The 21,592-nt window shown below is 56.0% G+C and overlaps 8 protein-coding genes across 8 annotated transcripts; 2 read left to right on the forward strand and 6 right to left on the reverse strand.

Annotated features, from left to right (window-relative positions):
- Positions 1-429: 429 nt before the first annotated feature.
- On the reverse strand, positions 430-1,381 carry ColSpa_08701 (beta-lactamase hydrolase-like protein; the record flags this gene model as incomplete). The annotated part of the gene is made up of 2 exons (XM_049274913.1): positions 430-836; positions 895-1,381. The coding sequence occupies 2 exons, from the start codon at positions 1,379-1,381 to the stop codon at positions 430-432; spliced, it is 894 nt and encodes a 297-aa protein (XP_049130870.1).
- Positions 1,382-2,673: 1,292 nt separating this feature from the next.
- ColSpa_08702 (UPF0400 protein) lies at positions 2,674-3,723 on the forward strand (the record flags this gene model as incomplete). Its single annotated transcript, XM_049274914.1, has 2 exons — positions 2,674-2,819; positions 2,868-3,723. The coding sequence occupies 2 exons, from the start codon at positions 2,674-2,676 to the stop codon at positions 3,721-3,723; spliced, it is 1,002 nt and encodes a 333-aa protein (XP_049130871.1).
- A 572-nt stretch (positions 3,724-4,295) lies between these two features.
- ColSpa_08703 (RutC family protein) lies at positions 4,296-4,764 on the reverse strand (the record flags this gene model as incomplete). The annotated part of the gene is made up of 2 exons (XM_049274915.1): positions 4,296-4,584; positions 4,661-4,764. The coding sequence occupies 2 exons, from the start codon at positions 4,762-4,764 to the stop codon at positions 4,296-4,298; spliced, it is 393 nt and encodes a 130-aa protein (XP_049130872.1).
- Positions 4,765-5,847: 1,083 nt separating this feature from the next.
- On the forward strand, positions 5,848-6,930 carry ColSpa_08704 (uncharacterized protein; the record flags this gene model as incomplete). Its single annotated transcript, XM_049274916.1, has 2 exons — positions 5,848-6,454; positions 6,590-6,930. 2 exons carry the CDS (start codon positions 5,848-5,850, stop codon positions 6,928-6,930), a joined length of 948 nt encoding a protein of 315 aa, XP_049130873.1.
- Positions 6,931-7,825: 895 nt separating this feature from the next.
- Positions 7,826-9,661, reverse strand: ColSpa_08705 (SWI/SNF and RSC complexes subunit ssr2; the record flags this gene model as incomplete). Its single annotated transcript, XM_049274917.1, has 1 exon — positions 7,826-9,661. The coding sequence occupies one exon, from the start codon at positions 9,659-9,661 to the stop codon at positions 7,826-7,828; it is 1,836 nt and encodes a 611-aa protein (XP_049130874.1).
- A 70-nt stretch (positions 9,662-9,731) lies between these two features.
- ColSpa_08706 (uncharacterized protein) lies at positions 9,732-10,394 on the reverse strand (the record flags this gene model as incomplete). Its single annotated transcript, XM_049274918.1, has 1 exon — positions 9,732-10,394. The coding sequence occupies one exon, from the start codon at positions 10,392-10,394 to the stop codon at positions 9,732-9,734; it is 663 nt and encodes a 220-aa protein (XP_049130875.1).
- Positions 10,395-11,091: 697 nt separating this feature from the next.
- Positions 11,092-13,378, reverse strand: ColSpa_08707 (short chain dehydrogenase asqE; the record flags this gene model as incomplete). Its single annotated transcript, XM_049274919.1, has 3 exons — positions 11,092-11,400; positions 11,752-13,016; positions 13,108-13,378. The coding sequence occupies 3 exons, from the start codon at positions 13,376-13,378 to the stop codon at positions 11,092-11,094; spliced, it is 1,845 nt and encodes a 614-aa protein (XP_049130876.1).
- Positions 13,379-21,022: 7,644 nt separating this feature from the next.
- ColSpa_08708 (uncharacterized protein) lies at positions 21,023-21,520 on the reverse strand (the record flags this gene model as incomplete). The annotated part of the gene is made up of 2 exons (XM_049274920.1): positions 21,023-21,275; positions 21,402-21,520. 2 exons carry the CDS (start codon positions 21,518-21,520, stop codon positions 21,023-21,025), a joined length of 372 nt encoding a protein of 123 aa, XP_049130877.1.
- Between the last annotated feature and the right edge of the window lie 72 nt (positions 21,521-21,592).

The following is a 21,592-nucleotide window of genomic DNA, read 5'->3' on the forward strand; positions in this document are numbered from 1 at the left end:
AATCAACGACGATTGAAGATTAATAATGTGGAAAGCTATGCCGATGCCGACGGAGGCGGCGTGATGGTGTGGGGAAGGAATTGTCCCCCGGCTTCAGCGTATCCTCCGCATATCCGGAGATCGGCCCCCCGCATTCAATGACGATGGCAGTCGCCTGGAACCTCGGTACTTTCCTAGGTTTGGAGATGCAGCATAGGCCGCAGTGACCTCGCCAAAACACCAACGCTATCATCACTTTAGCCCCTTTCTAACCTGGCGACAGCAGCGTAGTCATATGGAAATCTGCAATGCAGTCAGAAGTCCACGTCAACATTTGGATTTGCTACAAATCGTATGCCAACAAATACATTTCCACCCCACTAATGGCGACATCCCGTCTCCCAAGGAACCGAACGCAGCTCGGTGCTCATCCTGAGCGGTAACATCATCTCACCAAGTCCCTCCTTGCATCCTGATAGGTATATGCAGCAAACAATCCCCATCCTTTGTCGGACTAGGCATATTGCCAGCCCTTACATTGACCTGCAGCGCCCAATGCATGAGTTTGGGTTCGCCGAGTCCCAAATCCCGCTCCTCGCGCCACTTGACAAAGTCATCCTCCGTCACGTTCTGGGCGAGGTGCTTGTTCTCGGTCTTCTGCAGGGCAACATCCGTCACCGCTACAGGGCCCCGGCCGGCCGGCGGATAGTCGTGTCCAGTCCATATCTTTGTGTCTTGGGGGAGGTTCAGTAGCCGCCGCGTCGATGCGAAGAGGTCTCGAGCGTTGCCTCCGGGGAAGTCGCAGCGCGCGGAGCCAACGTCGTGGTTGAAGAGGGAGTCGCCAGCGAAGACATTTGCTGCGCTAACATCAGCCCTTTTCTGAACTTGACTTCTGTAACCCTCGTGAGTACTCACATCCGATCATGTATCCCATGTGGTCTGGAGTGTGGCCCGGCAGATGGAGAGCTGTGGCCTCAAGCTCTCCAATTGCAAAGACCTCGTCGTCGTCGAGCAACCAGTCAAAAGCGTCGACGTATTCCTCCTTTGCAATACCGTATTTCTCGCCAAACCTTTCTTGAACGACCCCTATGCGACTGCCGATGCAGATACTTGGGGCAGCGCCGTTCTGTGCATCCCGCAGTCGGGACTGAAGGTATCTAGAAGCAGTCAGATGGTCGGCATGAATATGCGTCTCAAGGATGCCGACCACCTTGTAACCCTCCTCTAGGACAACATCAAGAAGGCTGTCGGCCGTCTGAGTCGAGATGGTGCTCTTTGCTGGGTCGAAATCGAGGACAGGGTCGATGATCACAGCAGCTTTGGTGGAGGGATCGGCGACGATATACTGCCACGTACTTGTGGCCTGCTCAAAGATGTCGTGAATGGTGGGTTCTTGCGCCATGTTTGATGCCGTGAATGGTTCAAGGAGCAGATGTCCTCGCAACAAGCCGATACGGTTCATAAAATGACGCTTGTGTCTACTAGTCTACAGGTTTTTTCTTTTCTTTTTCAATCCGGCTCTCTTGAGGCTTATATCTAGCATACCTCAATATCCCACTCGTGCCTCGCCGTTCATTTTGCCATAAGCTGGCAGAAATGAGACTTGCTGGCCATACAGATAGTCACCGAGGAGTCTAGCAGTATTATGCAGCCTCTCCCGAGACGAAGCATCCTGGAGAAAGAGGTATCCACTCCCCGGCGACGACCGTGCACCCCGGCGGTGCACATGTACCCCAACATCGGCGACCGTCTGTTCTTGAGGTCGCCGTCCTCCCCCAGGTCTTCGGGGATCACATCCCAGGGATCCCATGGCCCTCCCGGCGCGGGGCCGCGGTGTTGGTGCAACTTTAATGATCCTTTCCTTGTTCTTTGCTCTGCCAATCTTTGTCGTAGCTGAGGAGGTGGAGGTTCTGAGCTGCCGGCCTTCCAAATAGTTCATGCGCCACCCACGTTGCTTGTACCTTTCAGGCACGTCTTCCTCTCCAGAGTCGTTCAAGTCCACGCGGAAGATGTTGCTTTTCGACATAAACCGTAATTCTTTTAGAGGTGGCCTCAGACACTCGTCACCAATTCCACTAAGCCTTTGGATCAAGTTAGCGCCATGTCGTTGGTGAGCTCAGGAAAGGCGCCATCGCGCCTAAAAGAGGATAAGAGAGCGCCACCGTCCGTCCGGGACTAATGTGCTAAATCGTCCTCGGCGAGTCAAACAAAATCGTCATTAGATTCCGGCTCAGACATGATACAAATGCGGATGAGCTACTACAAACGGAGGATGCGCCTCTGCAGGGGTTTTCGAAAGTCACTTGAGTGTTCGGCCTTTGACTAACTACCTAGATAGATTAATAAACGGGGCTCCGCTGCCGGAACCACATTTCCATCTCGTCAAGTCCCCGACGACTCATACTATATAGTAAGCCTCGGACTTGATTCACTAGACAGCGGAAATTGGTCAGGTCCGGCTTCTTGTATGCCATAATACTGTTGTCTTCAGGAGATCTGACTCGAAGCCGTATAAGTTCATCCCAGACACATGCAGGTTTACGGCTAACTCGGACTCTAACCACGTGTTGCCACCCTCACCAATTTTCGGAAACCCTCTCAAAAAACCCACGCCCAAGTCTGGGGCTACACCCGTTCATCCCAGAAACAGCATAAACGTTCGCACTTGAAGGTTTTGAAGCTCTTCACCAAAACATGGCGACGACCGTCCTATCTGGTGCTGCCTTTGGCAGCGCCCTCGTGGCGGCTGGCGTCTACCAGCCCTCCGTCATCATCGCCCAGCTCAAGCTCGAGAACTGGCACATGGTTCAGGCCTTCCTCGCAGCCGCGGCCAGCAGCACGTACGTCGCCGTTGCTAAACCCCTTCGAAATTCTCATGGCTAACACAGACCCCCAAGCTTTATTGTTTATACCCTGGACAATGTGGGCTACGTCCGCCCCAAGCCCCGTAGCCCCTCTCGTCTGGGCCTCTTCTCTCAGTACGACGGCAACATCCTCGGCGGAGCGCTCCTCGGCGCCGGCATGGCCCTCACGGGCTCCTGCCCGGGCACCGTTCTCGCCCAGATCGCCGTCGGCACCAAGTCGGGGGTCTACGTCCTGGCCGGCGCCGCCCTCGCCGGCATTGCGTGGACGGGTTCCCTGCAGAGGCTCATCACCAGCAACGCCGGCGCCGCGGGGCCCGAGAACCCGAAGCTCACCGTTCACGAGCGCATTGGCGTCAACAGGACCGTGGCGTTCGTCGGATTCGAGGCCCTCTTCGTGGGCGTCGTCTACGCGAGCATGAAGTACACCCCCGCGAGCCCCTATGCCGTCGTCGCACCCACGATCGGCGGTCTCCTGATCGGCCTCGCGCAGCTTGTCTCTCTCCTCACACGCAAGTCGATGCTTGGTGTGTCGACGTCGTACGACGAAATTGGGCGCTATTTCTGGTGGGCTGTCCGTGGCGGCGGGGAGAAGGGGAAGCCTGCATCGTATAGCAACATCCTCTTCTCTGCGAGCTTGGCTGCCGGCGCGTGGGCCGTCGCAAAGATATACCCAGAATTTGCGCTCGGCGCTGGCGAAACGATTGTCTCGCCTTCATTGGCCGCCGTGGGAGGTTTTCTCATTGGGCTGGGCTCCAGGATAGCGGGTGGTTGCACATCCGGACACGGGCTCAGTGGTGCCTCAGTGTTCTCGACGGCCAGCTTCGTCACCGTTGTTTCAATGTTTGGTGCCGGAGCCCTGGTTGCCCCGTATTTCTACTAGTGATATGGGATACCCTTTGTTCAATATCGCATAATGCCGGTGCGCATGGCGTAATCGCAAGACTTCATCAATCTCAGTACCCAAGGGAGACCTGATAACATAGCTTTGTCTTGTAAAACATGGCCTCAGCCATTGATAGATTGATATTTGCTTCTCATGCTACCGAACCTCATATTCCGATGAGGGAGGTCACGTAACGCATAACGATTGGGACGGCCTCTTCAGGGAACGCGGGAGCTGCGGTTGCTCCCTGTCGTTTATGGGATCGTCAGAAATTTATGGCTGCCAACCAAGTGCCTGGTTGTACCAAAGCAGACTTCATTCAAGAGCCGAAGCTACGGGGTCTTGTTTCGAGAACAGCCAATGGGTGTAGAACATAACTTATAGACCGGAGGAAGCACTCACTAATAGTGTAAAAAAGGAAAAACTAGACGACATCTTGGAAATGAATTTGGATATCACGCATGTTTCTCCATTCTTATTCTGTAGTCTGGATACGAGCCAGCAGAGTAAGTTAAGAATGTCCGTTTGCACGAGATTCCTTCAGTACGGCTTACCCTTAGTAGAGGTTCCTACTCGCTAGAACCAGCCTTCCTGGCTGTGACCTCGATCTCAATCTTCATAGCATCCTCCATCAATCCGGCCTGAACCATGGTGGCCGCGGGCCTCACCTCGCCAAAGTACTTTTGCAGCACGGTCCATGTCTTTGGGAAGTCATTGCGGTCGGGGAGGATGTAGCGCACGCGGACAACGTCCTTGATCTGGGCGCCGGCCTCGGCGAGGGCGGCAGCGATGTTCTGCATCGTCTGCTCCGTCTGCTCAACGATATCGGGGGAGATGACGCCAGTCTGGTAGTTGTAACTGTTCCGATAACAATGCTTAGTAGACAGAACCATAAAAGTCGAGGGAACGGAGGGAAGAGCAAAGAGACACCGACCCTGTAGTGCCAGAAACAAATATGAAATCGTCCGAGACTACGGCGCGGGAGTAGCCAATTTGTGCCTCGAAGGCGGAACCTGAGCTGATGTTTCGTCTGGTCATGTTGGCTGAAAGAAGGGGCAAAAAGTATATAGTGATGATGATATGAGCGGATCTGTTATATGTGGTTGGTTGTAGAAAGAGTTGTCATAGACTATGGAAGGAAAGAAGAAGGTGACCAGGCAAGATATAGGAACGAGGTTCTGGGTGGAGTCATTCTAGGTTGACTCACTCGTACTATACCATCTGCGCAGGGCAGTTTTGCGACATGGACAGGGCACCTGAGAGAAGCCAATCAGAAGCTTGATGCTAGACCTCGTAATGCCAATTTGGGGCACCAGGTGTGCCCGGGCATGTAGTAGCGAGGTAGAGACTGGAAATTTGGCTGCATTATGATATGTGTACTCTGTGTGAAAGAGCGATAACCATGGAAGTGAAGATGACACCCGCACGACCCGGCCGTTCTGGACTATTCCAAGAAATGGTTCACACTATGACCTAGGTCGAGTAAGAGGATCAGCACACACCGAGCTCACCGAGCTCGCCCCGGAGTGAGATGCATTTACACCAAACCTCAATGAACCCTGTTTGACCAACTCAACGAAACAATATTTGTACGAGTAACCAATGTGGAGCTGATATGTCTCTTGACTCCAAGCCAGCGCCCGATCGCACATGTTAATAAGAGGACGAGCGGAAACACAAAGACGGTGCTTTGCTCGACATAACCTGAGTTGCACTGCTCCATGTGAAGACTCAGAACACTTTCACTTTGACTTTCAATGGCTGACTGCCCTTGGCCAGATCAGGGTGTCGTTGCCTTGCCAAGTCAGGTAGTATATGCATATAGCACCTGCCCCGGGTGAAGTGTCACCCGCTACACTTGTCGTATGGAGGAAGGCGTGACTGCCTTGGTGGAAGCCAGCCGTACTTCACCTGCTCCTTCTATAACAGCACTTGAAGGCAGAGCAGGTGAGACATAAAGGGTCAACACTTCACCCAAGTTTCCTCCATTACACAACTCAACCTCTTGCACAACAACTCAATACTCTTCCCCCCTCAACGCTCTCCTCGTCAAATCCAAACGGAGCTCACAGAGGAGCTCACCACTAACGAACAAACGCTGAGCAGAGCACCACCCTCAACATGTCCAGCCTTCCACAATCAGAGCTGTCTGCCCCGCCCTCCTCCCCAGGCTATGCCTCAAATGAGGACGATGAGACTCCAAGCCAGACCAAGTCGACGCCCAAACCAAAGTCCAAGTTCCTGCAGTACCCGCCAGAGGTGCCACGTCTGACCCGTCTTGGTCCTTGTATTTTCGGCGCAAACACTGGACCGGTTGCTGATGGTGCCGACCTGACCAAGCTTACTGTTCCCATGCTCAAGGAGCAGCTCGCCATACGAGGGATGCCCGAGAATGGCAAGAAGAAGGACCTGATCGAGCGACTGACGAACTGGAAGACCTACAAGCCCGAGACCGTCGCTGTTAGGGAGGCATCAGACAACCGTCCCTTCGGTCCCATCTCCCAGAAAGTCAGCGCCACAGGCGAGAAGCGCTCCTGGGCCATGTCGGATGAGAAGGGTCACCTCAACGCCGTCAAGAAAGTCATGCAGGAGTCGATGTTTATCATCAAGCAGCATACCAACTACGACGGATCGCCAGGATTAACTTCCAGCGTCCGCGGATCGAGCTCCGACACGTATGAGGTCACGATTAGCAACAAGACCTCCTGCACCTGCTCGAGCATCGTACGTAAGAGCCCAAATATCTATATGCCACAGTTACTGACCTCTGCCAGATCTTCCGACCCCAGAGTAACTGCAAGCACATCATCTGTGAGTACAAACGACACTGTTACATCACCGAGCATCCCCTGACAAGAGGTAGACGTCCTGACGCACGTTCTGCGTGCTCCTGCCGAGCTTCTCCCGCAGAGAACCCTCTTCACCGAAGAGCTCACGAAGCTCCTTGATCGTGCGCCCAAAGTGCGGTTCACCACGGCCGAGGTCAGCACTGACCCCTCTATGTCGGATGGCGTTCCCAAGTCGAAGGACGGCAAGTGTTGCCCGGTCTGCTTCAAGGACATCGACCAAGCGCAGACAGTCTGCTGCAGCAAGTGTGGCAGCCATACGCACTCTTCCTGCTTCAATGCCTATGCGGGGGAGTACAGCGGCTGGGGCGTCAAGTGTGCCGTTTGCCAGGGTGAGTGGTCGCCCGCAGCTGTCTAAGAAGAGTATGATTACGGATGGGACTTTCAAGGAGTGACAGACAAGGCTGAGGGGACAAGGCGGATCTGACTGGCGGGGTGGGAATGGCTATGAGTTTGACAGCACACTCGCTGAACTATGTACTTGCACAGGAGGAAACATGGCTCTTTGTTTCTCGGGGTTTCACCTAGATAATGCAGTTAATGAACACCCATGTCTCGTACTCACCGTGGACCTCGCCCAGGCTCGCCCATTCACGATTCAGACCTGATTCAGAAGGATTCTATACCTATCCTTTGGGAGTATCATACAGCAAGCATGCCGACTCGTCACCCACCCATCCTAGACGAGCGAACAACGAACCTCTTTCTCTCTCTCCTCTCGCTATCAGGAGGGGGGGAATGTCAGGTATCCGTCCTCTTTCTCATTAAACAAACACAAAGGGTTTTTTAAAAAAACAACAATGGAAAACAAAACAAAAGAGTTTCCCCCACGCCTCACACCCCGAGGTTTTTGATATGTCCGTAAAACTCCAGAACGTGGAAAAAAAATGAAAAGGCCATCATCGTTGGGCCACACCGACGAGGCGCTCATAACACGGGGCCAAAGACAGAGTAGTGGTGGTGATGGTGGTTGGTCCCGGAAATGTGGAAACCTTCCCCCCCCCTTCTCCTCCTCCTCATCCGTTCCAATGCGTCAGTCGAGTTCCCATTTGTCCCCCGAAGTGTCCCTTGCCCATGCCCGTCGCTGTCATCTTTGACTGCCAGAAGGGAGGGAAATGGGAGATCCTTCGCCGACTGGTCAGGTGGCTACTTGAGCATGGAGTGAGTGCGGATGCCCTTGGGACCGAGCTCGCTACAAGAACAGGGCTGGTTAGCACAACGGGACTCTCGTCAAAAGGAAAAGGGGCAAAGGCTCACTTGTAGTCGACTCTGCTCAGGCTGGCCTGGCGCTGGGCCTCGAGGCCGGCCATGTCGAGGTTGTGCTGGCAGAAGGCGATGCGCGCGGCGACCTGGGCGCCGAGGAACATGGCCTCCTCGAAGCCGTTCTTGTTCCACTCGCTCAGGTAGGTCGGCAGGGTGGCCAGCTTGATGCTCGTGGGCGTCTGGCTGTGGAAGTGGTGGCCGGAGTGGGTGCCGCTGACGGCGTCGGCGCTTCCCGAGGGGCCGGGCGTGCCCTGGTTCTGGGCCGAGGCCGTCGTGGCGGCTTGCAGGAGGGGGTTGACGCCCGAGGAGCCCGCGTTGGCCGGGAGCTGGTGCGGGACGCCCGTGAAGGAGCCCGTGGGGGTCTGCGCGCCGGTGCCCGTGGGCGTGGCGATGTTGGAGGGCAGCTCCGAGGTGAACATGGTGGCCGTGCTGGGGGAGATGAGGTGGCGGGCCAGGAGGGTCTGGAGGATGTTGTCCTTGAGGCCGCGCAGCCGCGAGCCGTTGCCGACGAAGACGAGGTTGTCCCAGCACGCGGGGCGCATGTACATGTCCTCGATGCCCTGGACGGTGCGGTAGATGGTGGTCACGATGCGGTCGATCTCGCCACGGTCGGCAAAGGTGAAGCGCTCGAGGCCAACCTCGATGTCGCGGCGGACGCGCTTCGCCTGCATCTGGGGGCTCTGGGGCGCGCCGTTGGTGGTAGCGGGAGCGTCGGTGGTGGTGGTAGCAGCGGGCTGAGTGGTCGTCCCGTTGGTCTCCGGGGCCGCGGCGGGGGCTGCGGAGTCTGTGGGTGCTGCGGGGGCCGAGGTCTCTGCAGGCTTGACCTCGCCGTCCGTGGGCGCGGGGGTGGCGTCTTCGGCAGGCTTGGGGCCGTCCGTCATCTCCACATCCTTGGACTCGGTCGCGTTACCGGACTCTTCCTTCTTGGGCTCCTCCGTGGTCTCAGGCTTGGGCTCCTCAGGTTTGGACTCCTCAGGCTTGGATTCCTCAGGCTTGGGCTCCGCAGGCTTGGGCTCCTCGGGCTTGGGGGGCTGCACCTCCTCCACAACGACCTCTTCGAAGTGAAACGTGTTGTGGGTTCGCTTCGAGTTGGGCAGACGCACCTGCCTCGCGGTTTCGGCTTCCTGCGCGGCCTTGGCCTTCCTGCCACCCTTCTGCTTCTCCTTCTCCTTCTTGGCAAGGAACTCACGCGCGTTTCCAGTCGTGACGATGGCGGCGACGTCGAGGACGCCCTCGTCGGCCACCTTCTCCTCGAGCTCTTCCTCGATGCTGCTGGGGAAAGCAGGTCGCGCGGCGGGCTCGGCGACTGCAGCCGCCTCGGGGATAGGGGCGCCTGCGGCCATGCCGGCCGTCTGGGCCGTCGGAAGCTCCATGAGGTCGGAGCTGTTGGGCGAGTAAGGTAGGACCTCGCAGATGTGGCTCTTCTTCAGCTGCTCCGCCATGTCGTACGTGAAGTCCTTGTCCTTGAGCTTCTCGAGCAGCTTGCGCGTGAACATCTCTCCGCCCGAGATGAAACGCTCCGGGTTTGGCGCGCCGAGCTCGCCGTGGTTGACGACGCGGCCCTCGTGTATGCAGGTGACATCGACTTTCTCGTAGCCAATGTCCACCACCGTGAGGGCGGGCCACTTGAGGCCGTACTGGGTAGCGATGCCGCTGTGGATCATGCAGAGGGCGGGCGTTCGGGTCTTCTCGAAAATGTAGCGCGCGAGAGTCTCAATATCGGGGCGGCACCATTGAGGCGACGCCATGAGCATGATCGGGGTGTTGTGGTAAGTGGTGGTGAGCATGCTGTGAACGTGGTCGAGGAAGGCAAGGAAGGCCTCCATGTTGACAATGCGACCGCCTTGGAGCAAAACCATCAATTAGTACACCGAGCATCCAGAAATGCGACCACAATCATTCAATCGTACCTTGAAGCGGGTAGACGGCGCCCTCGGCCGAGTCCGTGTCCTCAACCCACTCGTACTCGTCCTCGTCGAGCCGCGGGCCATCGATAGCGAGCGCGCCGTTGGCATTGGGCTTCTTGCGCTTGAAGGTATGGAAGGGCCGCCACTCGTCCGTCTCGGCGTCCTTGAACATGCGCGTCGGGATGCGGTGGATGGGCGGGGTCAGCTCGCCGCATCCCAGCTGGGCCATGGTCGTCTGGCTGCCGGGACAGATGATGAGGACCTGGTCCTCGCGGAACTTGCCCGTTTGGGTCGACATTTTGCCGGCGCGCGCAGCTTTCTGAGCGCCGCTGGGAGTCTTCTGCAAGTCGATACGCGCGGGAGTGTCTTGGTTCCGTGGAGTCGCGGCGCCGCCTTTTTGGGGAGCTTTCTTGGGTGTTTTCGGGGTCTTCTTGGGCGTAACTGGGGCGGATGGCGGGCGGGATCGCGGTCTGAGTCTGGTCGCGTAAGAATTGGAGTCGCAGCTGCCAGCTGGGGTGGCACTGCCCATGCCAAAGCTGGCCATTCCCAGGGGCTGCCACATGGTCCGTGCCTCCATTCTCGCATAATCCTTTATCCGAGCCTTGCAGTTATTGCAGGCACAAGCCACATTCATGAGGTTGCAGGACTTCATGATGGGAGGTGGTTGTGTGATAGGCGCAAACTTCAAGGTTGAAAGTGGTGATGCTGAAAGGCGAGGTGACAATGGTTTGAAAGAGTTTCAGTCACAGGAGCAATAGTCGAGGTGGAAAAATCAAAGGACCGGAGCAAGCTGCTCAAGTCGCATGCCGTGCGGCTTGTCATCAAGTCAGTCATGCGACGGGATTGCTGTTGAGGCCGTTCGGTAGTGTTCTCAATGATTGATCATTATCTTTAAGCAAGCAATACGTAGATGGCTAGGCTATCGTCGCCAGGTGACCTAAAAGAGTCGCCCCTCTCTTACAAGCTCCGCGGCGTTGTTGCAGCGTATCAACTGCCTCGACCGATGTCCAAGTTTCTATACAATACTGTTGTCCCTTCCCCCAGGAAGTGTCCCCTGATCCCTTGGTACAGTCCGTAACTGCTAATCATATGGTATGGTGCCCCCCTGTGTCTGGCCATTTTGGTCCTGTACATCCGTAAACGCCTTTTGCCTGTCATAAAGTCGGTCGTAATTTGCAATAGCTGTTTGGTATCCTCAACCGAGGACCAATCATGGATGCCGTCAAACGCCTGGAACGCAGCTCGAATGAGAGGAATGGGACGGTAAACTGCGTCCAAATGGTGCCGTGGCGCTTGTGCTACTTGAAAAGAAAGATGGGAAGAAAAAAATAGTGGAAAAAATAGTGGTATCATGCAACGTTGACTGCTTTCGGGGCGGTATGCCTCGACTCAATGCTCGAAATTTCTTTCAGTGGAGTGCCGAGAGGAGTCAGGAAATCTCCTTCATCCGGGAAGGCTCCAGGCGCCAGAGGCGTCGCCCGCTCTAGCTCGTGGGTCGTAGGTGTCTGGGGAGCAGACACATCATCTTCGTGCTGTGTCTTCTCAATCAATGTAGAGTCGGTTCTCTCCAACTTCTCGTCGTCAGACAAAGCTGGCGCCGTCTCCGTAATCGACGGGATCCTGTCTGAGCCGCTTCGAATGGAGGATGAGTCGATGGACTGTCTGGGTGAAGGGGTGAATGAGGATTGAAGGGGGCTATGAAGATGGCTGACGTCCCCGATGTCACTCTTGCTGGCGCGAGAGGACCTCATGGGGCTTCTCGCGGGAAGGGGCGGGGGAATTCTCTTGGGAATGGTCACCAACGCGCCCTTGGCGTGGATGGGGGCAGCCATGACGGCTGTGCGGGCTGCGGGCTGCACGGCGGCAATCTCGAAGATGACGGGCTCTTCCTCTTCGTCATCGTCCTCCTCGTCGTCGTCAACGTCGTTGTCCTCATCGTCAGCGTCGCCGTCTTGCTGCTCGTTCCGGGCCTCTTGGTTGTCGTCTCCGTGCGTGGTGATTACGCTAACATCGTCCTTGGTGTAAACGCTGGAGGCCTTGGTGGCTGCGTCGTCCATGGTGCTCATGCCGGTTCGCAAGTGGTCGTCGCTGTCCGTCATGACGGTTCCCTCAATCGAGTGGCTGCCGCTGATCTGCCTCAGCGGAGTGAAATCAATCTTGGTGTAGTCCACTTCCTCCGGCTCTTCCGGTTCCATCAGAACAGGAAGGCTACTGATGGAGGCACCGTCCTCGCTCTGGTTCTGACTTTGACTCGGCGAGGTGTCTGGCGTGCCCGTCGCGTTTGTTTGTGTCCACGCTTCGGACATTTTGGTGCGACTCGTCTTCGTTGACATGAGACTGCCTCGGTTGCTCTTTGTCGTGAACGTCTCCCCGCTCTGCCGGAATCGTGAAAAGGCCGGGCTTGTGGGAGCCGGATGGAACTCGAACTGGCTACTCGTAGGGCGAAGGCGTGTACCGGCCTCGCGAATCTCCAAACCCGCCATTTCCAAAGCAAGAACGCCAAAGGGGTCCGGATCGTCTGCGAGGGGAATACCGAAGGGAGTTTTCGGCGATGCCGGCGAGCTCCTTGGCGTCTCGATCATTGCGTCTCCGGGTGCCGGCAGCGCTGATAGCTTCTTCAGAATGGCCTGGTCGGCGTCGATCCTTCCCTCGGCTTCCTTGATAACCTCAAATAGCGGGCGTGTCTCCTCCACATGCCTCGACACATTTCCTGCGACAATGTCCATGGCCGTCACGTTGGCGCCATAGAACCTCTCGTTTTCGTTTCCTCGCTCGGTCAGGATACAGCCGTTCAAGTTGACGTTCTGGGTTTGTCCTCTCGCCTTCATGTACGTGAGGACGGTGTTGTCGAGATCCTTCCACTTGTTGTCCGATTCTGTTGATTCCAGTGCCACCAGCGGTCCGGCAGTCAGACCAATATCCTCTCCCAAGGTAACAGTCGGTTTAGTGATTAGTGCTTCAAGAGCGGCGATGTTGTTGATTACCAGGACACAGTCGTAAATGTCAATGCCCATAATAAAGCTTAGTGAAGGGGTGTGCAAGAGAATGCCGGAGGGTGGTGACCAGGTGCCGTCAGCTTTGCGGGCGATGAGAATGCCCGAGCCGCCCGATCCGGTCATCCACAGACCAGATCGCATACAGGTGAAAACGGCGATGCCGGCGGCATTTTGAATTATCCGAGAAGGTATCTTTTTGAAGATTCTTGCAGGTGTTTTAGGTTCGGCGTTGGCGTCGGTGTTGGGCAGGTCATCCAACGGTGCCAGGAAGCCGTCGGCTACACAAGCAAAGTGGTGTTAGTGAGGATGTACGAAACGACACCCAACGGCAACTCAGCAACACCAAGAAAGAGACGAGGGTTGGCTTACAGCAAAACGACTTCAGTATGCGAGCAGAGCGATCGCATTCGGCATCGAGCGTGGCGGGCCAGAAAGCCTCCCGGCCAATACGTGAGGTGGCCGAGGCGAGGGCGGCGGTTGTGAGTGGTGCGGGAGGCTTGCTAGACCAGCGGAAGACCTTTTCGAGGGGGGACCTGATGCCGTTTGCGGTGACGATGCTGCTTCGGCCGTTGCTCGTTGTGCTGGCGTTGCTTCTCCTCCTGGCGTCCCAGGAAGGGAGAAAGCTCGAGACCCGTTGCATGGTTTGGGGAGGTAGAAGCGGGCTATGGGCGTTGGTGGTGATGTCTTGTCCCCGTTCGCGGATGAGGACGAGAGGACGAACGCAGCGACATGCGTCGACGAGTCTGTGGTGCTGCTCATTCACAAACCCCCAGAAACGGCTGCTTTCACTCTAGTATCCCGCCGGTAATTATGGGAAGAAGTTGAAGAATCATGAAAAGAAGAGAAGGCAAAAAATTGGGGGATGAATTGGGCTTTGTTAGACAGGATCAGTCCAGGTCCACTGGTCAACTCAGCCTCCTCCACTTTGCAAAAGAGGCGGGCGAAGCAGCAACTTACAAGGTGCAGACGGTTTGTAGCAGCGGCAGGCTCACGGTTCACCACCCAAAATGCAGCGCAGCGGAACGCAGAGAGAGAGAGGACCTGCGGGAAGGGGGGAGGGGGGTGTAGGGTACAGGCCAAGCGGGGGGTGGGCGTGGGTGTGTGTGATGGTGCGTGTGGGTGTCGATGTGAGTGGCTGCAGGTGGTGTGGGCGTTGGGACTTGGGGGCGTGAGAGGGCGACAAGGGAGAGACGCTCGGGACAGCGAGAGAAAAGGAAGGGCCTTGGAGTGTGCGGTTCCGCGCAGGTGACGTGGGCGACGAGGATGACAGAGGAGAGAAGATCCCTGTCACCCTGGCCATCGACGGCGCCGGACCAGAATTCAGATGGACCAGGGCCCGGTTCAGCAGCACCAGCTTGCCAGCATGAGGACCAGCACCGGGCCACCAGACCAGACCAGACCAGACCAAGACGAGACCCGGTCCAAGACCATCAGGCTTAGTGTAGGCATCTGATGAGTCTTGGCCAGTCGAAGTGCAGGGCCCGAAGCCGGTCAGGATTCCGAAGAGAACGCCAGGTGGAGGCGAGAAGCCAAGCAGATGATGGCCGTGCCGAGTACGCAGTCACGTACGCAGAGCTGCGTATTGAGGCGAGCATCCGTAATGAAGTCGTGTGTGGGTGGCTCAGTCTGGTTGCTCAACGTTGACGCCATGAGTAATAAGGTGAGTCCGACAAGGTCCCAACCAGGTACCAAAAGCCAACGGTGGCCCGTCCTTTGCTTTGTGCTGCAGTTACATACTATGTATTGTAGTACAAAGAGGGAAAAAAGTAGTGAGGTGAGACTAGGTAGGGTCAGGGGACCTTGACGGCAACGGGACGATGACGGGATGCCAAAAGATGAATTGTTGACTCGTCCCAAACTTCTGCCCATTTCGCCGATGGTCGATGAAGTTGGACTTGGAATCGGGCAAGGCGACGTGACATGATGAGGAGAAAACGTCAAGAGAAGCAACTGGAGTCTGACCGTCAGGCGTGGCCCCGTTCAGCGCCTCCCGAGCAAAATCTTTCAGGCTTGCCTTCCAGGTGATCCGAGGTAAGGCACCTAACCTCGGGGGCGGGGCCAAACTCTCAGCTGAGGTACCATAGTACCTACCCACCTACATACCTAGTAGTGTAGTATTTGCAACCTGAACAACCTGACGGGTCTCTCTGTGCAGTCTGGTACCTACCTTCTACTGTACCTACATGGTCGCTTCTGGGTGCTCGTGGCACACGTCGACGTTTGACTCGCTCAAACGCGGGTCCTGCGCTTTGCTGGTGGTGCCATGCACTCTGACCTCACAACCAACCGTAACTGCATCGGGACTGGCCTAGCAGGCTACCCACGACTGACAGCAAAGTGCATGCATACCGATCATGACTAGACCGTCCACGTCTGGCGCCAGTGAGCGCAAGAGATACCTACCTGGTGCGTGAGATGTGTTTTGCTTGCTTACACACAGGCTGCAGCAGCAGCAGCAGCAGCTTAGCTGCTTGAGCCGTCGAGCTTGGGGGAGCGAGACAGCGGCGAGTCGTACAGAAACAAGCGGGCTGCAGCAGCCTGGCACCTTTCGGCAAGCAAAGGCAGCAGAGGCAGCAGACGGGTAGGTAGGTAGGTACTTGGAAATGCTTGGTGATTCTTCCTCTTCCTCTTCCTCTCCCCGTCACAAATGCTGGCTGATGCATGGATATGCAGCAAGGTACGCAGAGGTTACACCAGCAACAGACCAATGCTCACCTCATGTCAGAAACCCAATACCGATATTCCACCTCTGTTTTCTCTGTCTCTGTCTCCATGTCTCTCTCTCCCTCTCTCTGTGACTCTGTTCGATTTGCAGATCGGGATCAGAGAGTGAGATGGAGAGCAGCAAAGACTAGCAAAAGCAAGGGAGAAGACCCGTTCGGATAAAGAGGCCTGAAAAACAAAAGCATGGACCGAAACCTGAAGGGAAAAAACAAAGCAACGTGATTAACCCACCAAGCCAATCTCACCAACGTCCTCGATCGGGACATCCCAAAGACATGCTATGCCTGGCTCGCCTGGGCTCTCTGCGCTTGCGCGCGACCGAGTGTCTTCAATCTATAGCGCCGCTGCCGTTATTGCCGTCCTGATTGGTGAGGCACTCGCTGTCGAAGAGGGCAAAGACTACTCTGTGAGCGCAGGGAGAGAAGCCTCTCCTCGAGGCACATATTGGGATGAGACCATGTTATTTCATTGCGAGCCCGAGCCTGTGTGACTTACTTTCACGACCCCGTCAGACCCCTTTCGACCCTGGTGATCCGTTCTCTCGCTCGTTTACTTTTCTCTGGCCATGCAGTGTACCTTCAATCCAAGACATGGAGACATGGGCGCGCGCAAGACAAGAGAAGGATCAAAAAAGGGTCTGGGCGCAAGTAGACACACGGACGGTGTTGGCGTTGACGATCCCATTCGTCTTGACTCGCCTCGGCATGCAGCCTAATCCATGCATCGGGCGAACCATGTTCACTGCTCGCTGGGCTGCACTGGATGTGTGTGTGTGTGTGTGTGTGTGTGTGTGTGTGTGTGTGTGTGTGTGTGTGTGTGTGTGTATGTAAGTCTGTCGACCTTATGCCCGTTGCGAAGCATTGGCTATGTGAGGGACGGCCGGCATGCGGCAGCTCCATTTTGTCATCTTCAAACACCAGAATGGTTGAGCGGCAGTTCCATCTCCATCTCGCACGCCGGAGGAATCGGGAAACCATCGGGATTCGTGGTCGCACCTACCTGCCCTTTGTCTTGGATATTCTTGACTGGCGTGATGAATCACGGAGACCCGAGGGAAACCAAAGTTGTCGTGGCAGAAGAAACTCCCCCCCCCCAAAAAAAGTAAAAAAGGAAGTTGCCCCATTTTCGCGCATGCCATCGACGGCAGCCACGAAGTGGGGTTCAAGCCCATTCACAGTCTTGTCTAATACCTCTCGTGTGTCTCTCTGTCTCTCTCTCTTTCTCTCTCTCTCGCTCTGTCCTTGCGCCTCGGGGAGGAGAGGGGGAGGGGTTGTCTCTTTTTTGTCTCTCGGGCCACTCAACAAGTGCTTCTCACGTATCAGAATATCTCGACTCTCGACACCTCCTCCAACACTGACAAATGCAAGCAAGGCCTTATTCCAACTTGCAACCACCGTCTCAACCTTGCCTTCGTCTTCGCACCACGGGCCACACACAGTCTGTTCTGTTGCGGTGAATGCAGTGATATCTGCACCCAAGAGTCCCAGGCGAACAATTGTCCGATGAAATGGGTCGGTCCAGCGTCCGGCCCCTCCAGCTCTTCTCCCATCTCACGCAGGTCCCTTCTCCGCTCTCTCCCTTCCTCCAATCGTCATACACTTTCAGACTATCGGTGCGGCGCCAACCAGATACGTCCCATTGCCATCCCACCCATCCATCCATCCATCCACACACGCAATCAGTTGAAGCCCCTCAGTATGATCAGCCTCCAGAGGAGGGGCCCAAGCTGGGCCGTGTCAAGACTGACAGGATTGTCAGGACGTCTCTTTGCATCCCATCCCACCCACCTCACCTCAGCATCGCCGAAACGGACAGCACCATACACGGTGTTGGTACCCTGTGCTGGGAACGACGAAAGGGTGTGGTACTCTACTCGGTGTTCCTGGCTAACGCATCGCCAACACTGTTGAGCCAATATCGATGCACCCAAGCCACCATTTGCTCGTATGTATTTGCCCGCAGCCCGCTCCCGTCTTCTGCTGGCCCTGTCGACTGTGCCAGCAGCACCCCTTCTCGGCCGCATTGGATCAGTTCGTCTCTTTTTGGCCTGCCTTCTCACACGACCCCGCTATCATCCTCGTGTAACCGGGGGCGGGGAAGGCGACTGTCACATCAACCTTGCTTGTCCATCACGCACTCCAGTATCGATCACCTCTGCCTTAGCTTGTGCAAATCCGACGACAGGGAAGTAGACTGCGAACCGAGGAACCCTACAAACAAGGTACCCAAGCCAGCCTAGGCCCAAGCCACCAGGGGAGCCAGAAAAGCAACCATTGCGACAATGAACCACTTCAGCCAAACCGGGAACTGTTTCATTCCATCCAGGCGTCGTCGCCGCTGCCGCCCCCGACCCTCCCGCTTCGCGCTGCAAAGAATACTTGGGATCCTACCCTAGGTGTTTGCAATCGCGCCTCTCCACGCACGCCTGTACCCAAGTCGTTGCTCATCGGCGAGCCAAACGCCCGGCTATCTCACGCCGCAGCACTGGCATCTGACGCTATCACACCAATGTCTCAACCCTCCCTTGGACCCGAAGGGTACAGGCCGCAGTTCTGCATTATCGAAGCGGAAAACTGCATGCATCCATGAGACGCTTTTGCTGCAGTTCGATTCGACGCCGGCCTCTGGCCTTGCCTCTCGTCCACGTCCGCTAGGTCACATACATCGTCCTCGGCGACAGAAGAATGCTGCTCAAACGCTACCTCTCCATCGGCAGCCTGCCTCACATGCCGTTTTGTATGCCGCATGCTTGTTCCACCGACGCAAGACCCAACCAGCATTGATCTTGTTAGGTGCCGTCTGAGGAGCAGGCGTCGTCGTCCGTGCTGTTCATGCGATCAGCCGTTCCTCCTCTCCGCCTTGGTCCCCTTTCAAGCGCGGGGCATAGAGGTAGGGATAGGTAGTTTGGAAGGGCCATGCCACGACAGGCTCAGGACTCACGACGCCGGTCGAGTGACTATTGACCACCATCAGCGACAGCAACAGAAAGAGGAACACCTGCGGCAACAATTTTCTGGGTCTCCCAGAATAAGTCACGGCACCGGCTCCTTGATTGAGCAGCCCCGGTGGTAGCCCGGTGAGTTCGGCAAGGCGCACAAAGTTTGGGTCCATCAGGAAAGGAAGCGCATGGCCAACGCCGACTAAATGCCAACGGCGGGTGATTGATGTGTCAATCAGCACACCACGTTGTCGCCAAGAGGACTCCAATTCCATCGTTCTTTGTGTCTCTTCGTCCTAGACCTGAAAATTCCCACGCCTTGGACTGCTGTCGTTGTCAATGACCTCATCAGGTTTTCTATTGGACAATCAACCTCGTCCCATAACAGAATCACGGGACGGAGCGAACGAAGATACGGACGGTCAACTCATCCCAGCCACCTGGAAAGGTAACTTTTCCCCCGAAATGCAGGCAAGGGAGTCCCACTTGTTGTTGCAGGCTAAGTCTCGTTCGTCGACACCGCGCCAATCAAACTTTACCTACAGGCCATGGGGTTATTCTGCTGCCCTGTAGTGTCTGTCGGCCTAGCAAATCTCCGTGACTTCTTCGACGGCATTCTTGAGCACATACAGAGTATACGTGCATGCGTCTAAGGCGATTCCTGCATCTCAGGCATTCAACCAGTCGCTGGACAGATCCTGAACGAAGGCTTTTGCCACCCACCGGTATACCTCAGCTTCATAAAAGCTGGAAGGGGGCAGCGAAGTATCCGCAACCCTCTCCTAGTCGCCTCAAACAACCGGCGCTGTAAAATTGGAGACTCCACGATATCTCGCGTGCCAAAGAGGAGCATTCTTGAAGGTCCAACAAAAAGAAACACAAAGTTCAAGGCTCATCTCGGGTGTTGCCTCTGCCATATGTGGGAGTCTTGGCCGTCGTTGCTATTTTGGCGAGGCCGCAAACCTATTCGGGCGCTCGGAATAATAGGATGAACCTTGAACGCGGGTCTGGATGGGAAATGAAAATCTCCGCACACGCCAGCGAATCCCGCGATGGATGGAGCGGAGAGGCTACTCCAGAGTTGAGATGCCACTTGGGAAACCAAGCCACATCAGACGACCCGCTCAAGCTCGGTGGACGGGGGTTTCCGTTTGTTTGTTTTTCTTTCTTCGGATGCTTGACTCACTGAAGAATGCTCACAGCCAGGGAAAATGCAAGAAGCCATACCGAAGAAAATGGAGAAGAAATTATCGGGGCCGCTCCTTGGTCTCAGCGCGCTGGTCACCTACCACCTACATGATGGAGATGGTGCGCAATCCGTCCTCCTAGGTATTCATTCAGGGGCAATATTGGCGAGTTGGTCCAAGACGCAGGGTGAACGCCGGGCCCCTTGGGAGTTTCGAGCGCAGATGAGCCGTGTGCCGGATATACAGCTTTTCGGGGCTCCGCCTCGGTGCGGCGCCCTGGACAACGACTGCTGAGCCCTGCCATTGGCAAGACCAGGCCGGACGGACACAGCCGTTGAGTGTGCCTGTGCAATTGGAGGACCACCACCCGGTGAAAGGGGGGCCCGAGTCGGATTGGACGGGTGCCAAGGACGGGTAATAGTAAGTACAAACACGAAGACTTCACCCAATGGCGGGCGGATCCGCAAGTGCCGACCAGACCTCGTGGCAGCAAGAGGACAGCAAAAAAACCTCGAGCAGACACGAGGCTGGGTCCTCTATTAACTGCGGTCACATATAGCTGGTCCAAGCTGTCGAAGCTCTTCTACGTAGGTAGGTACGTCCCCGGCTGGAGCTGCTGGAGTTGCAGAATCCAATAGGAAGCAGGAATTTGGTGGAGAGAGGCGACAAGTGTAGATTGTGTCCGAGCTCGCCGGTGATCGCCACGCGCTCAGATTCATGGTTGCACGGGAACCGGGGCCATCAAGAGCCCTGCACTTTTCCTCCCTTCTCACCCGTCCACTACCTGTGTAGACCTTAGTACCCCTGTCCCGGTCCGCCCAATGGGATGCTGAGGGACGGCAAACTCGTCGACTGCTGGGACGTGAAGGAGAATCTTGCGTTGGTTTCCAGCTCGCTACGGTGCCGCGGTCCAGGGGCCTCGCCTGTACCGGGCGGTGTCAGGAGCCATGAGGTCATCAAACCCCCTACTCTCCTTAATCTCTTCGTAAACAGGTTGTTCCTGGCGACCAGGTGGTTGCAACGGTCTTCGCTGTATTGTTCTACTCCCGTTGTCTCGACGTCAATCAATCAAACAAGAGACTTTTTTTCTTCTTTCTTCTTTTTGCGCTCAGGGAACACCATCAATCGAGAGAAGCAGTTGGGAAATGATTTGCTGATCATAAGAAAAAACCGTCGTCTTTCTAGCGCCGAGAATTGTTCCAGAACAGAGCCCTAAAAGAAAACTAGCATGGACGCCAGCCCAAAGTCTTTTTTTTCCCCCTCACCCCACGCCAATAACGCTCTTGGTCCAGTTGAATATGCCGCGAGCCAATGTCAAATCGCAGTTCGCTCCATAACTTCATGTCCTTCGTGATTGGGTACAACCTTGCTTCTTCGGGTATGCCCGACTACCAAGGTTTCAAAAACGTACGTCGCAGCTTGTAGGGAAAGTCCATTACAACTGCTTCTTAAGCCCGCCAATGGAGCCGATGCCGCCCGCAACGTCTGCCGCCTGCTTGTTGCCCTTGAGCTGGTCTGCGAGATCGTCAGCATGGGGAGATTCGCTTCCACGGGAGTGCCATGTAAGGCTGGGGAGGAAGGCGGGGGAGTGGTTTCGCTCACCATCGACAAAGTCCTGACCGGCCTTCATTCCCTGCGCCTGCCTTTTCTTCTTCTCGGCCTCGGCCTTTGCCTTGAACACCATGATACTGTTTGCGCGACGGGTGTCAGCGTGACGTTGAGACATTCAGTTACAGAAAGTCGTTCTTTTTTGTTACGGGTGATGTTGCGGCAGGACACCGTGAAGGGGGGCGGTTAGGAAGAAGCAAACTCACCCAATCTGCTCGATGACGGGGTCCAGCATGCCCTGCTGGTAGGCAAAGAAGCCCCCGACGAAGACGGCGACGACGATGGCCAGGGAGATGAGGAGGGACTGCGCGGTTGAGTTCTCCATGGTTGAGTTAAGTTGAGTCTGTTGTTTCGGTGACAGGTGCAAGTCTATACGTGAAAGTCGTAAGGCGCGGGG

This window comes from Colletotrichum spaethianum (genome assembly GCF_022836535.1).
Source record: "Colletotrichum spaethianum MAFF 239500 DNA, contig24, whole genome shotgun sequence".
NCBI lineage: Eukaryota > Fungi > Ascomycota > Sordariomycetes > Glomerellales > Glomerellaceae > Colletotrichum > Colletotrichum spaethianum.